Source organism: Akebia trifoliata, chromosome 4 (genome assembly GCF_017979445.1).
Source record: "Akebia trifoliata isolate Shusen 1 chromosome 4, ASM1797944v1, whole genome shotgun sequence".
Lineage (NCBI taxonomy): Eukaryota > Viridiplantae > Streptophyta > Magnoliopsida > Ranunculales > Lardizabalaceae > Akebia > Akebia trifoliata.
In genome coordinates this window covers 9,518,418-9,533,889 of record NC_141378.1, presented here as the reverse complement: position 1 = coordinate 9,533,889, position 15,472 = coordinate 9,518,418, and the positions used below count along the sequence as shown (strand labels likewise).

General features: G+C 34.8%; 2 protein-coding genes across 7 annotated transcripts; both read right to left on the bottom strand.

Annotated features, from left to right (window-relative positions):
• Window positions 1-161: 161 nt before the first annotated feature.
• Window positions 162-6,845, bottom strand: LOC147403627 (uncharacterized). 6 transcript variants are annotated; one of them, XM_086439271.1, is made up of 6 exons: window positions 6,660-6,845; window positions 6,464-6,554; window positions 4,738-5,155; window positions 2,286-2,317; window positions 1,226-2,186; window positions 162-797 (listed from the first exon to the last, which is right to left on the bottom strand). In XM_086439271.1, the coding sequence occupies exons 3-5, from the start codon at window positions 5,054-5,056 to the stop codon at window positions 1,233-1,235; spliced, it is 1,305 nt and encodes a 434-aa protein (XP_086295397.1). In that variant the 5' UTR covers window positions 5,057-5,155; window positions 6,464-6,554; window positions 6,660-6,845; the 3' UTR covers window positions 162-797; window positions 1,226-1,232. The 6 variants fall into 6 exon arrangements, with proteins under 6 accessions (XP_086295397.1, XP_086295393.1, XP_086295396.1 ...); XM_086439267.1 differs by having other exon boundaries at window positions 6,371-6,554; window positions 6,660-6,844; XM_086439270.1 differs by lacking the exon at window positions 6,464-6,554.
• Window positions 6,846-12,392: 5,547 nt separating this feature from the next.
• On the bottom strand, window positions 12,393-14,319 carry LOC147403626 (protein CASPARIAN STRIP INTEGRITY FACTOR 1-like). Its single transcript, XM_086437675.1, has 3 exons — window positions 14,079-14,319; window positions 13,169-13,224; window positions 12,393-12,722 (listed from the first exon to the last, which is right to left on the bottom strand). The coding sequence occupies exons 1-3, from the start codon at window positions 14,146-14,148 to the stop codon at window positions 12,582-12,584; spliced, it is 267 nt and encodes an 88-aa protein (XP_086293801.1). The 5' UTR covers window positions 14,149-14,319; the 3' UTR covers window positions 12,393-12,581.
• Between the last annotated feature and the right edge of the window lie 1,153 nt (window positions 14,320-15,472).

Genomic DNA, 15,472 nt, shown 5'->3' with positions numbered 1-15,472 from the left:
TTCAGAAAAGCAATGCCATATTGCCACTTTCTGTTTTTTTTTTTTTAAGTGCAATCATAAAAATGGAGTGCTAGTGATTGTCTTTTTTTTTAAAATGCTGGAGTGCAACCAGTACTAGGTGATGTGCAACTAGTCAGTCCCAACAAATAATCAATAACACCTTTGTAGCACCAAAAACACCACCTCTCCTAAAACCTATCTTCACTCCTCAATAAACAATCCAAACATGATACATTCATCAGAGACCCACATTTGAGATTTTGCGACCATAAAAAGAAATTAAAACAAGCCCTAAATTACCTCTAATAAAGACAACCACCACTAAACAATATGATTAGAAACCAAACTACATAGCTAACCAAATTACAAATATTGCCAAAAATAACTTTGATGTGTTACAGGAGAGAGATTCATGTGATGACTTCTCTCAACATATATGTGATGATCGCTCCCATTTTGTAGCAGCAGTTGCAAAACCCACCCATGGAGACCATAGTCCCTGCATCCTTAACCAACATTTGGTCGTCAAACTGTTTCAGCATTACTTGAGACTTACAAGCACAACACTTGAGGAGGTCAGATAAGAGATACAGCCACTTATGGAAGATGCCTTGACGTCTATCATCAGATGTCCCTTATAGAAGCAGGGGTGCAATATCGAGCCGAATGTATGCCAATGCTTTCTTTATAATCATTTACTTAAATGTGTATTATATGTATTATATATGACTACAAGTGGCTTGAGGTGCCACACTTCCTTTGATGGAGGCAGTGTACTCGCAGATGACTCAAAGATGCTACAAAATGGAGAAGGAATAAGTTAGTGCAAGCTAAACAATGAACAGCAGCAAACTCAATTGTGGAATAGTAGAAGAAAATTTTACTTCAGAATTTAGGTTTCCTCCGTTATACTGAGATCCGGTCGTTCAGACACAAGATTGACAAAAATGGGTTTTGAAACCAACAAATAGGAAAGCTAATCTTGCAATACCCTTCTCATTTTTGCTGAATTTTTTCAAGATGTATTTTTTTGTTTTTACAGGGGGATAAAAACTAGAACTAGATTCTTAAAAATGATAAAGTAAGTGATATCTCCGAGTCATGACTGTTTGAATGAGACCAGTGTGAAGAAAATGTCAGGGGATCTGAATCATGAAAGATGCTTAGACTCCCTGTTATTCAAATATTTGGGACAAAGAATTAAGAGATGGGTGTAAGCTCTTACCAACAATTCACTCCTTACGATATCGTGCCCAGAACCCCTTTCTTCTAGCAGGCAACTCATTCATCAATAGAGACCTAGTTGACTTAGATCCAAGCGAAAAGTGCCGCTTCAAGAAAGGCCTCCCAAAAGAGCTCCTTGTGCTGGAACTGGGCTCCAACTTGGGACCTTTTCCATCTGTTCCGGTACTTTTCCGATGGTCAGACAAAACAGAATCACCATCATGATCACTATCCACCACACGATTTCTTGACATCCAATTACTTCTCGACTTCAAACCCGCTTCCGCTTTTAAACCCTTTCCAGACATCCTCAAGGCCTGCTTCTCTCCCGACGTACACACTGGGCAAGATGGATCATACCTATCACGTTCAGATGTCACGTTCTCCAAGCACTCTGTGTGGTACACATGCCCGCAAACCAAGACAGCAGCAACTGAGAGCTCATTAGCAGTCCATGAAGATCTCTCCGCCAAGAGTTTGGAGCACACACCACATGTTTGAAGATCAATGGAGGGAGAAGCTAAAAGCCAGCTGTTGGATCGGGTTATTTTACCACGGACAGAGTCCAAGGTCTCACTGTCTAAAGACCACCTTTCTCTTTGAGAGGAGGCCACGAGCTCAGAAAAAGTTCGCATAGACCAACCATCCGAAGACCCACATTGGGAGCCCATTGTTAAGTCATTGCTGCAAGTTGAAAGAATAAACGATTGCCTTCCTTCGGACATAGAGTTGTTAGGTGACTTCAATCCCAGGATTCGGCTATCCGATATCCCTCTCAAGGGTTGGCGCCCTGGTGAACGGTGGGCATGTCTTGAGGGGGTTGAGTCAGCAGGAATTTGGTAGCCCTGAGAGAACGAAAGGTCTGATTTGGACGAAGATAAAGATGAGGTTGAAGGTATACAAAATGAGGGTTTTGATGCCGATGGACCTGCAATTGCTGATGACTCTGTTAAATCCTTCACCTATACAATAATCAGAAGATGAAATGATGTCAAACTAAAAGCAGGAGATACAGAAATCATCTTCTAACGGAGGAGTTGTTCCAATTGGTTCAAACTCACCTCTGTAGAGAAACTGCTACCCATGGATAGATCTGTTCCAAACATGTGTAAAAATATCAGATGCAGCACACAACATGACGAGATACAATATTTGAAACTAATATAATAAACTTCATTCTTTATGTTTCATAGCAAAAGCATAATATTAAACAAAAAAGAAACAAATATAATGAGGGCATAGTAAAGAAAGCATCCAGAGGAAAAGCTCAGTCACTCATTATTTCTTTAGAAATCCGAAGGCTAAAAACCATCAGAACTATAATGATGGCAAAAAAACCAAATTTTTAGGCCAAAATACAACACCCGTAAGTTGTAACCTAAACAAGGAAATCTACATGTCATGATAGGGGATAAGGAACATATTCTATCTGAACGCTGATGTGCATCAGTATTGGGCATTTAAATCCAATATTGCAGGCTCTCAAAACCAGCCATGAACATTAAAGTAAAAAATGCTTATATTCAAGTCCAAACCTATAAAAGTTAGTGATTGTATAATGGTGAGGTGTATATATCTCAACTTGTAATGGGGGAGTTCTAAATTTAAGGCATCATATTTCACCAGAAAATTCCACTCATGATAGGAGAGCCATGAGTTCATCATTATCAAAACCTTATCCCAAATATCTAGATTCAGATTGCATGAATCATGTTCCTCCGTTAAATTCTATCAGAAGGCATCCCTCTCTATCTCTATCTATCTACACGATTGCCTCTCAGATCTCTCTCTTTCTCTCTGTCTCCTCTCCTTTCTCTTTCTTTCCTATCTTTGGAAAAATATGAGAACGGGAGGGTATACCTAATTAGAGTTTAACTTTGCTAGGTGGGAGAAAACCCTTTCTAGATTAAGCCACACATTTTTTTACTCTCCAACCAAATAGGTACTGAAAGAAATTTCCACCCCTATGAGCTAAAATGAATCATAAGACGTTGAAGGTGAGAACATGACAATATAAAAACAGGGCTTAATTACCTATAAAAAAAACCAGGGGTTAAACTAATATCATCATTGAAGCCTTATCCCAAATAAAGCACCTTGAGAATATTCACATTGAAACTACCCACCCAACTTGAGGTGGCATAAAAAAGGAGAAATTTAATTGTACAATATATCCACTGAATTCTACCATGAACCTGTCCTCCAAGAATTATTTAACATCACTAAACGATGAAGAAGATAAGATTTTTATTCTACCAAATCGTGGAAATCAATTGGTTTTTTTTTTATATTTACATTTCCCTTGTCAGAAAAATGGAAGACCTTAGATGTATGTAATAGATAAACATCTATCATTTGATAAAAGTAGACTTGACATTCCAAACATTTAAAAACCTAGAGTGCATGGAAAATACAAATGAGCCATACATTTTTCTACAAAAAATGGAGGAACTAATGAGAGAAAGTGTCAATTAATAAAAAACACTGACCTAGAGTGCCAACTCAGGACAACATAAGCTGACAACTACGAGTTAATCAATTCATCACCTGTCACAAATGCATCTATGTCAAAGCATGTTAATATGCAAGACACTCAGACCCACATTCATGCAACATAGTTTATAATTTTATATAATATATCTAGACACACACGCGTGCGCACACGCACGCAGACACACCCAACTTATTATCTATGATAATTGCTAGTCAATATATTGAAATACATAGATTCATAAGTTTCACACTGGTCAAGAGTCATAATCTGATAGATGTCCACCAATGGAAGTTCACACCTAAGAAGAATCCATGCAATATAGATGATAATATAAAACCTCTAATTGGAGAAATAAAGGAAAAAATGGCATCCTAAACATAACATTACCTGAAGAACAAATAAAACAAATGGTTATTATGTTTCCTATTTTTATTTTATTTTATTCTCTCTCAAGCAAATTAAATAGTCAACCGATGAGAAGCATGGGGCATAGTGGCCAGAGCCTCCCTCCAAAAAGGGAGAGGTTTGGAGCTCAAGCCCACTTGTTAGCCACACACATGGATTTATCCCGGCTTACTTGGTATGTGTGGTTTGTGGGGTATTGCATGTACCTGGGGGATTTGTGCGAGATATGGTGCTCTAAGAGGCCAGTTGCCTCGCCCTACTAGGCGGGACCACTGGTCCGGACAACCCCGTCATAAAAAAAAAAAGGGAGTTAAATAGCAAACCAACGAGACGACATCCTGATTTTTGCAACAAGCATCAACATCCCATGACCATGGGTTCAAAATTTGTTACAGCTTCTTTCACAATACAGCAGTACAGATTGAAACACAAGGAAACACAAAAGGTTTTCTTAGCACATCAAAACAGAGATGGATTTCACATCAAAACACAAATTAAGGTAAGGAAAATGACTGTCAGATGAGATTTACATTTCCAACTAATTTACTCATACTTCTAGGACAAGATGTTACAGTAAAAAAAAGAATAAAGAGTTTCTACTCCAAAAAACTGACCTGAAGCAGGAGTCGTTTGTTCGTGAATAGGGGACTTTTGCGATGAAGGTATTTGAAAATTCTCCAGTGGACTTCCTCCATCTGAAATATCTTCTGTTTGTACAGCCATCCGACCCTTAATCTCCAAGCCAACATTCCGATTGATTCCATGGGAATACCGATCAGGGAGATTCCCTTCTTCGCCTGCCACACGCCCTCGATTATCCCATCTGAAACTCCAAGAAGGAGAATACCCAATACTCCTATGCAAAACTTCATTGTTGGTTCTGTTCGGAAGAGTCCTGTTGCTCATAGCAACACATGAACATGCGGATCCCATGTTCGCTCATACAAATACCAAAAAAAATTTAATCCAGCTACCAAGAAACCCAAAAAACTTTCAATTTCTTATATAAACCCTCACGCCCATTAATTGTACCTGTAACGAAGTAAAGCAGATATAATTCAACAAGAAGGCAATCAAGAAGGAGAGAAACAGAAGAACAGCTAAGCACCTCATATAAACAGAAACCACCCAACTATCTGCAACTCTTCACTTATCAAATTGCTGAAAATTCTAGTTTTTGAGTTCTGAATTAAAAGCCTTGAAAGATAATCTCCCAAGTAAACAGAACCTGATATCAGGACTAAAAAGGGGGGGAGGGGGGAAATGAACCAAGTCACCCACTAAAATTAGAATAGAAACCCAAATACAAAACCAAAGCAGTTGACAAAAATCTGTACTTTTCCCAAATACCAAGAAACCAACAGAGCTTTCAATTTATTATAGAAATTCTCATGCCCATTATCCACGAAAAGGTATTCACTTCCAAAAACCAAAAACCTCATATAATCAGAAACCACCCAACTATCTTCAACCCTTCACTAATCGAATTGCAGAAAATTCTAATTTTTGAGTTCTGATTTAAAACCCTTATAAGAAAATCTCCCAAGTAAACAGAAACTGATATCAGAACTAAAAAAGGGAAATAATGAACCCAATTAGCAACTAAAATTAGAATAGAAACCCAAATACAAAACCAACTCAGTTGCTAAAAATCTGAACTTATCCCAATCAATCAAAAACAAAAAAAGGTCAAAAATCAACAACCAAAGATAAAGAACAGGATACGTTTCTAAAACTAAAATTCAATCTCCTTAATTTGTGATTATAATTCAACAAGCAGGCGATCAAGAAGGAGAGAAAACGGAAGAGCAACAAAAAAACCTCATGTAAACAGAAACCACTCGACTATCTTCAATTCGACTAATCGAATTGCAGAAAATTCTACTTTTTTGAGTTCTGTATAAAAACCCTAATAGATAATCTCCCAAGTAAACAGAAACTGATATCATCAGGATTTAAAAAGGGAAATAATGAACCAAATTAGTTACTAAAATTAGATAGAAACCCAAATACAAAACCAACTAAGTTACTAAAAATGAACTTTTCCCAACCAATCAAAAACAAAGGTCACAGGAAATGTTTCTAAAACTCAAATTCAATCTCCTTTATTTTAGAATTCCAAGATCACATCGAACCTTATTAAAAATCGAAATACAGTCAAATCTCCATTAAAGTTAAACAAAGCTAACTTCTTAACTAAGGTAAACCAATTGAAACCAGACAAGAACAAAAATCAGTAACCTTTACCTAGATTTCAATCTCATATGCTCCTTTTTTTGAGATCTTAACTGAAAGTTTAGACTAGATCCCTAAAATAAGAAGAATTGAAACAGTACTAACTTTCTAGGTCAAAATCAACCGAAATTCATGGCGGAGAAAAGCAATGACATTAGAATCCGTCATTCCTGTTCAAAGAAAGCTATAATTTTTTCTATAAAAAATAAAAAACGAAAGTTAGATAAATTCGGATAAGCAGACATGAGATATTTCGTATAAAAACAAAGAAAAACAGAAAGTGACGTGATCGAGATCCTACCTTTCTACTGTTAGGGTTTCCCAAATTCCAATCGATCGATCGAGAGAATTCTAAGAATTATTTAAACTGTGATTCAGAGAGTGTTTGTTTTCCCGGCAGTAATGGCGTCGTTAGTTTTGACGGAGTTAAAGGTGGCGTGCACTTGGGGAATTGTGCCACGTTTGAGATTCTACTTTTACTAAGCCGCCTTTTTCTCTCTCTCTCTCGATGAAACAGTAAAAAGGAATGAAATAAGGATTTCTGCAGAATGCGTAGTGAGTAGTATGCATTGCTCCCTGTTTTACATGTAATCACTTAAAGCGGGATGATTGCGAGGTCACAGAAGTGCGTATTTCTCACCAAGCGTAGGTTACAGTGTAAATGTCTATACTTTGAAGTGGGCAGGCCGCTTCAACATTTTGATGCAACCCTCTCCATTTGATTGCACGTGACATTTTTTTAAGGAGGTGTTTTAAATTTAAAGAAAAATATAAGGACATGAAATAAATTTGAAACTCCATGTGTCTTCTTATAATGATACAGTTTGCCTACTTCAAAGATTTTTCTTAGTATAGCATGTCTTCTTGGAATTTCAATTAGGTCTGCTCACATGATTGTAAGGCTTAAAATGGGTCGGATTCAAGTCAAATCTTAATATGTCTAAATTTAAATTTTTTTCAATTTGGATCCTATTAATTAAAATCATGTCCAAATCATTTTATTTTCACTAAATCCGAATTGGTCAAGTTAGAGAAAATCACATTATCGTGTTAAAGATTTGATATTAAGGAAAAAAATGATTCATTAGGTGATAAGTTGATGAATCATTTTCAACATTTACGATTAAGTTTAAAAAGAAAATTTTTTTTTTCTTTTGATTTTGAATTTTTTCATGAAACCTACAAGTTTGTGTTATTGAATTGTTAATTTAATAATTTATGTAGACCTAATAACCCTTAGTAAGATTTGAAATAGTCATGATATCGTAATTTATAAAGTAAGGTTTACATCAACAAACTTGATAAGAGAGGCTAATTTTTGTAATAAAATTATAACAGACAGGTCTGCCCGGTAAATATCTCCTTTTATTAATTGGATCCGACATGCTATGGTATTCTCCTACGGGGTTGGATGTACTACTGGAGTTATACGGATGATCCACACCATATAAAGCTATGCGAAACCCGAATCTCGAGGGAACGTGGACTGTTTACATGGTAACTGGTAAGAAGGCAATGCTGTAGTATTCTCCTAAGGAGGATAATACTACCATTGTTATGCTTTTTTTAATCAGATTATAAGGCGTTGGGTGCTCCTTATTTTCGTGGCTTACACGTATTCTGCTCTATGGATATAAAATGGGACCCACATAGCTTTTTGAGTGGTCCCAAGTTTTCCTCCTTATTAGTAACCAGTGCATCCGTGGACAATACAGATATTAATATGCCACGTGGCCTTAGGTCGCAAGTAGATATTATTGTTATAATCATCGACTTAATATCTTCTTTCACACGTACATCACCCATTGTGTTGGATTTGTTTTTTACTGCAAATTAATGAATTAGGGGTGTCATTGGAGCCGTTTCGATCCAATAACATTTTTCCAGCAAATAGGCCTTGACCAAATAAAATGAGAGAAAATAAGTAAATTATATTATATATTTTATTTAAATATATAAAATTTATTTATATTTTTTATATCAAATAAGATTTTATATTCTTTTTATTTGAATGTTATCCAATCGAATTAAAATCTCATAGTGAGATCTGATAAAAATTCCAGCCGACAAGAGTCTGATATGACTTTTGTCAGATTGTTTCCAAATTCGATCCGATCTATTGATAGTCCAAGGATCCGACTTTGAATATGAAAAAAGAGAACCACGTGGTACATTCTTGGAGGTCCACTGTACCCTGATGGACTTATACAATAAAAAATTAATTTGCTTGTTTTTTTAAGATTTTTCTAAACTCAAACACGTTTGATGGTATGAATCAAACGTACGGTTGAGATGGGATCAAGTTATGTTTATTACAAACCCGTTTGATTTGGAGATCTCTATGAAATTTTCTCTCACATTCAGCCGTTAATTTGAGAGTTCGTCAAACGTAATTTGAGGTTAGTGTTTTGCCTTTTGGGGAGATGGAATTGACGATGATGTGAACGGGTTGCCACGCAAGGAATTCAGTTTTGAAAGAAAAGGTAAAGATGTAAATTCGTAATCAAATGAGGGTGGTTGGACGATTTTCCATCTAACAACCAATGAGATAGTGACTTGTGAAAAAGACGTATAGTTTAGAATTAATTTCCCAAAAAGAAATAAAAAGATGGTGGGGTGATTTAACCCATCCCTTGATGTGTTTGGTAAATGTTTGATAGACCTGTATTTTCAAACCGATGTCTTATCCACCTTGAACTCGCTCCTTTCTAAGGTCTGTTTGTTTCCGTTGAAAATCAAATTCTATGAGTTTTTTTTTTTTTTCTTTTTTTTTTTTGAAAAATAGTAAAGCGGGAATAAGTAGCGTGTGAAAAATGAGTTCCATTGTTTGATTGCAAATAAATGGGGAGCGAAGAGTTAGAAGAGGAGAGAAAGGCAGCAGGATTGCCTATCTAGGCAATCCCTATCCCTTGCTTAAAATGGAATAGTTGACTAAGATTTTGTTTGGCTCGTGGTATCATTTCAACTATAAATAGGACTACAACTTGAGCGAACCCGAACTGTCAAATTGAACCTGATGGCTTCAACTCAACCTTGGGTTAGGTTTAGGCACAATTAGCTAGAGTTTAAGCTCGAGTTTGGACAAAAAATAAAAACACCATCGAATCATATTGGGTTTGGCCATAAGCCAGATTGTCTGAAATCGAACTTTTTTCAATATGTTTGAATCCGAACTTAATATTGTTATAATTTAGAAATATTTTTAAATATTCATGTTTCTTTCTCATTCTCAATTCACATTTCAAACATTAATTAATCACCAATATATATATATTTGCATACTACTTGTTTTTTATAAGTCATTATTATTACTAAATTATCTAGTATTAATGAGGAATGAGCCAACCCGACTTGGGTTGGGCTTGGGTTGAGTATTTTATGCCCAAAGTCAGGTTGGGCACGGGTTGATCTCTAACCCAACCAAGCAACCTTAACTACAACCATCTTTGTAATCAAGAGAAGGTTGTTATTTTCTATGATCAAGGACATAAATCTATTTTTTAAAAGAGTTTACGGGATTGATTATATGTTGCAAAGATTCCTCAACAAGGAAGTGACAGAGGTGGAGTTGGGCAAATCCCTTATTTTGGGGAAGAAAAAAGATGAGGAGGACGACAAGAGAGAATGCTGTAATTAGCATAATATAACTAGGTTGATAACCTTATGTTGTATATCTTTGCCAAATAAGAGCAAGTAGTCTTAAGATTGGGTAGCACGTCTAGAATCATAAATGGTTCGAACAAATCCAAATTCCAATCCTTTTTCATTTAGATAATTTTCAATTTGGATAAAGAATTTAGGTTCCAATAGACCCTGATCTAGTAAAATACGAGAAATTATGTAAATAATGTTATATATTTTATCCAAATTAAGGCTGACAATGGATCATATCAAACCCATAAATCCGATCAATTTCATTCTCATAAGATTGAGGCTGCATGGATGATATGGGTTCCAATGGATTCAACAGGTCCAATATGATAAAATATGAGAAGTTATGTAAACCATGTTACATATTTTATTTAAATGTATGAAGTTCATTTAAATTTTATACATCAATTGGATTTGATCCAATCTAAACTTGAACCTCAAATCCATTGTTATTGAAATGGATTTGGATCCTAATATTGAGATTAGGGCTGTCAACAGATGGATATCCGATCGGATAGTGTTATATCTGAATTTGAATCCGAAATTTTTTAGTACTATCCGAATTTGAATTCGAATCCGATCGGATATCACTAACGAATATTTGAATTCATATCCGAATAAATTATCGGATATCTGATATTATCTGATTCTCTGAAATCTACAATTCGAAAATTAAAAAAACAAATAAAATCAAATGGATTTTGAGAGAGAGAGAGATTTCGATCGGTTCGACCTATCAATGGACGTCGATGCCGAAGGTGAGCTGCTGATAGAGATTCCGACAGTGATCGCGAAGGGTTGAGATCGTGGAAAACGATGAGGGTTGATTCGGCCTTGGCAGTCACCGTTAAGCTTTTGAGAGAGAGAGAGACAGAAACTTCGACACCAATTCGACCTGTCAATGGATGCCGATGCCGAAGGTGAGCTGTTGAGAGAGAGATTTAACAGTGACTTGTGTTATCGGCTGAAGAGTGAAGACGATGAGGGTTGTCCAATTAAAGACGATGAAGCTTGAAGACAAGTACTATCGGAATCTTAAGAGATTCCGTCGGGGTTGAGATCGTTGAAAAAGATGAGGGTTGTCGGTTACTGTCGGGCTGAGATCTGTTCGATGTTCGATCGTTGAAGAACATAAGAGGCGAACTTCGACAGAACTTCATTGTTCTAACTTCTAACCTAAAGAAAAAAATGAAATAATATTTATTTATTAATATTTTCGAATCGGATATTATTGAATTCGAATTCATTTATATCCGAATTCGTATCCGAAACACTATCGAATATTGAAAATTATTCGAATCCAAATTTGATATCTGAAAATTTCGGATAATATCTGATTTTTCGAATTTGAATTCGGATTTCGGCTACCCATTGACAGGCCTAATTGAGATACAATAAAAATCTGATCCAACAAGGGTCTAATCTGATTCTCCATCCTTTTCAAATCAATTCAAAATTGATCCGATCTTAAATCGGATTTATTGATAATCATAATATATCTTCAGATCTTTTAAGATGCAAATAATCCCTACGATCGCATGTCTTAACTTATAATAATTTCCCAACATGCAACAAAATAAATCAAAAGATTCGAACAAACGACCATAGAGAGCAAACCCCAATTACTAGTTTTACTATCGAGCCAAACCACCCCCGATAACCTTATTTGGTTTCAATGGATTTCTGCCAAGTGGCAACAAATCTTATTTTATTTTATTTATTTAATAGTTTCCAGGTATCATAAAATGTACAGACCAAGTCTGAGAAGAAGTTAGGCATTATCAGGATTACCTCTTACCATATTGGATGTGAACAACTGGGCTGCCATGTACACTTTTGACGTGGATGCTCCACTGATTGGATGTTTGCATGCATAGATAAGCTGTCCTAGACAATCGTACACCTACTTTTTGACAGTCTTTTTCGAAAGGTGGGTCTTAGGGCTTTGAGAGGGGTTGTTCCCATTAAGGGGATACTGCTACAGGAGTGAAAATGTCCTCATCTAGGAAATGACTCACATTTCCAAACATCAAACAGTCCCTAAACTGTATGACATAATCTAAATAAAACTATACTTCATCTAATCTCATTGATCCCTTGTAGGGATGTCAATGGATTGGATCATACCCAAAGCCCAATCCAATTAGATAAATTACGATTTGGTTGAGAATGGGTTTAGTTAAGGTTCGATTCGATAACCAATCTGACAAGGGTCCAATTCAATTCTTATCAGATGGAAAACACCAAATTGGATAACTTTTTGGGCGAAAAGATTTAATATCAAAGCAAAGGTAAACACTTGGTACTTTGGTATATAGGCATAGAAATTGGTAGTAATACACATTAAGATACAATTACTACAAAAAAAGCATATGCTGATACATGCCACATGAGATAATTAATATTTAATACACACATACCTTCTTCTAACTAAGAAGATATACAAACATATATAAATTAAACATGTATATCACAATGATACGAATCGGGAATTGTGTAGAACTTAATTAATATATGTATGTATAAGTGAGGTATAATTCACTTGGATATACTAAATAGATTATTTTGCTCCTCAGTTGGGTATGAGCTTGAAAGGTGGCTTGACAAGAGCTGGTGCAGGATTGTAGGTTCCATAATCTTTAGTGTTAACTCTTAGAAGCCTCTCATGAACGTCAACTGCTTTGTCACGGTGCATTGACTTGCTTGATATGTCCTAACAAAATAATTATTGGATCATAAAAATTTAAAGAAAATGTGCTCTTGAGAGAGAGAGAGAGAATTGCCCATTTTAATATGTGAAGTCTATGTATACTCTAATCTTCCCATTCTTCTTTGGGATTGCCACTATATCGACAATCCACTCGACTCATAAAAAAAAAAAAAATAAAAAAAATAACAATAATTATCATATAAGATATTTATAAGAGTACTGATAATCTAACTTAGCCATGTGGCAACTCAATCGACTTACCTGACGTGACAGGCTTGGGAACTGTAGATGTACTCTCCTCAGGATACAGAACTATGGCTCCTCATAAAAAGGTGTAGTTTTGTATCTTGAGGAGAGCACATCTACGATTTGTGAGCTTGTCACATCAGGTTAGTCGATTGAGTATGCCACGTACCTAAGTCAGATTATCACGACTCTACTTATAATACCTTATTAGTTCCACTCATTTTCATTGTTGGTTTATCCATAAACATCCATTGACGACCTGCAAAATCAACTTTAATGTATAAATGGTGAATTAACATATTTCGTGTCCTTCTAATACGATTACTATAAAAAAAAAAAAAAAAAACTTTGAAAAATACAGTCTATTATAATATTAATTTGCTTGAAGAACAATTTTTACCTTCTATATTAAAACTACCAGTTTTATACTTCAAAGTGATTGCTACTTCTAAGATAAGTTAATTACTCAATATTCTTTATTATCTAGTCTCATAAATCAATGAAAAGAAATTAAAAGAAGGTTTTTTTACTCCAAATTATGGTTTAAAATCTCATCTTAAGGCAATATTTTGGATGGGGAAAAAACTACAGACAATCATGATCAAAACATTCTGAGCTATCTGAAATATTCACTAAACATTCAATGTCTCATGGTCAATATCTCGTTTCATTCTTGGCTGAAATTGGAATGTCTTGGACAAAACATTCCAATATGATCCAACTTTAAACCTTGCTCAAGGCTGGAAGACAAAAATGAAAAAAAAAATTTCTAAGGTTGAGAGTGAGGAGAGACGAGAAATTAATAATCAAAGATTACCAAATAAACCAAAGTTTCTAACCTAAAAGTTGAAGGGGTTGAAGATAATGGATTTTGTGGGTGGGGGAAAAATAAAAGGACGTTGACAAGACGTTGAAAACAGATACTTTAGTCATTGATAGATGACCATAGTCAAGGGGGTATATTGTCAGTTTGAAAATGCAGGGGTATGTCTAATATTCACCAAATATTAGAGGAGAATGCCTAAATTATCAAAAATTTTTAAAAAAATTATATTTCTTCAAATCAGAGGATGCGTGAGTAATCTTAGGTGCAAGAGATTCATAAAGACCAACCTGCAAATGAACTTGAAAAAAGTGATGCAGAGATGAGAAGGAAGAGTAGAAGGATTTGCTTTAGAACCATGTTTTAGCTACTTTGAGCAATCTTGTTCTCTCTTCTCTATCAACAAATTGAGTAAAAGAAGCTCTCTTTCTATATTCCAAAGTACATTATCTTACAAATAGTGCACTCTCTATGGCTATATGCTTTATGGATATAAAGATTCAAAAAATTTAAAAAGGTGAGAGAGACCACTTTTTTGTTGTTGGGGGCACTAAGTCTATTACGTTAGTGGATTAATATAATTAATTAATTAAAGGCTATGAGTGTGGGCCATAGTAAAAATTACTAAACTGCCCTTGTTTTTTTTTTTTAAATTGTACATAATATTGCTTTACTTACAATTGACCAAAATTGACATTGTTCTTTGAAGAACCCAATGTAGACATTCTCAATATTTAGGGTCTTAATACCATAATAGACTAAAATAACCATCAAATTGTGTGCCTCCCTCCACTGTTTCATCCAATTTAAAATTTTCTTGAAAAATTTAAAACAAAAATGATGAATATAGCTTTGTTTGAAATTAAATTTAAATAAGGAACAAACTCTGTTTGAAAACAAAGAATGATAATATCATCTTTTCGTTGCATGAGAACACTTTGCAGATTATTTGGCTAACTTTGAAAGTTCTTGAATTATTCTAAATATTTGAATAATCATCAAAGGGTACTTATGTGATTTACGTTAGTAGCCTAATTTATATAAATTCTTTATTCTAATACAATCTTAAGTGAGGCGCCCAATAGATCGAAAGGAGAACTAATAAGCCAAGAAGGTGCCAACTTGTCAAGTTGGTAAAGTCTTTAAAGTGCTTAACACAATAGACCTTGGTTCGAAACCTTAACTTGGAAGGAAAACAAAGATGCCACGATGGTTCCAACTTGCCAAGTTTGTAAAGTTTTCAAGTGTCCGATACTGAAAGCCTTGTTCAAAACCAACCTTCATCATCAAAGTCTTATCCCAAAGATTTGGGTTGAAAATTTTTGTCGAAAATAACAAAATTGACAAATTTAGCTAATATATAAGAGATCCTTAATGATACTTTAGGCACTTTGATTATTTAGCAAGTAAAGATGCTAGAATTAAACCATCTGTTTTCTTATGGTTGAAGTTATTTCAAGAATGTACATATTTATTTTCTTACAATTTTATATTTAGATGGAGAACTATTGTAAAGGAAGATGGCTAAGTTGGTAATTTATTGGGATAGATCTCTTGAATAATGTTTTTTTTTTTTAATTATTATAATAAATTTATATTTTTATCAAAAAAATATTAATTATATATAGATTATATTTGCAATTTGACTACTTTACCTAAATATTGGAAGATAAAAAAGGGTCTT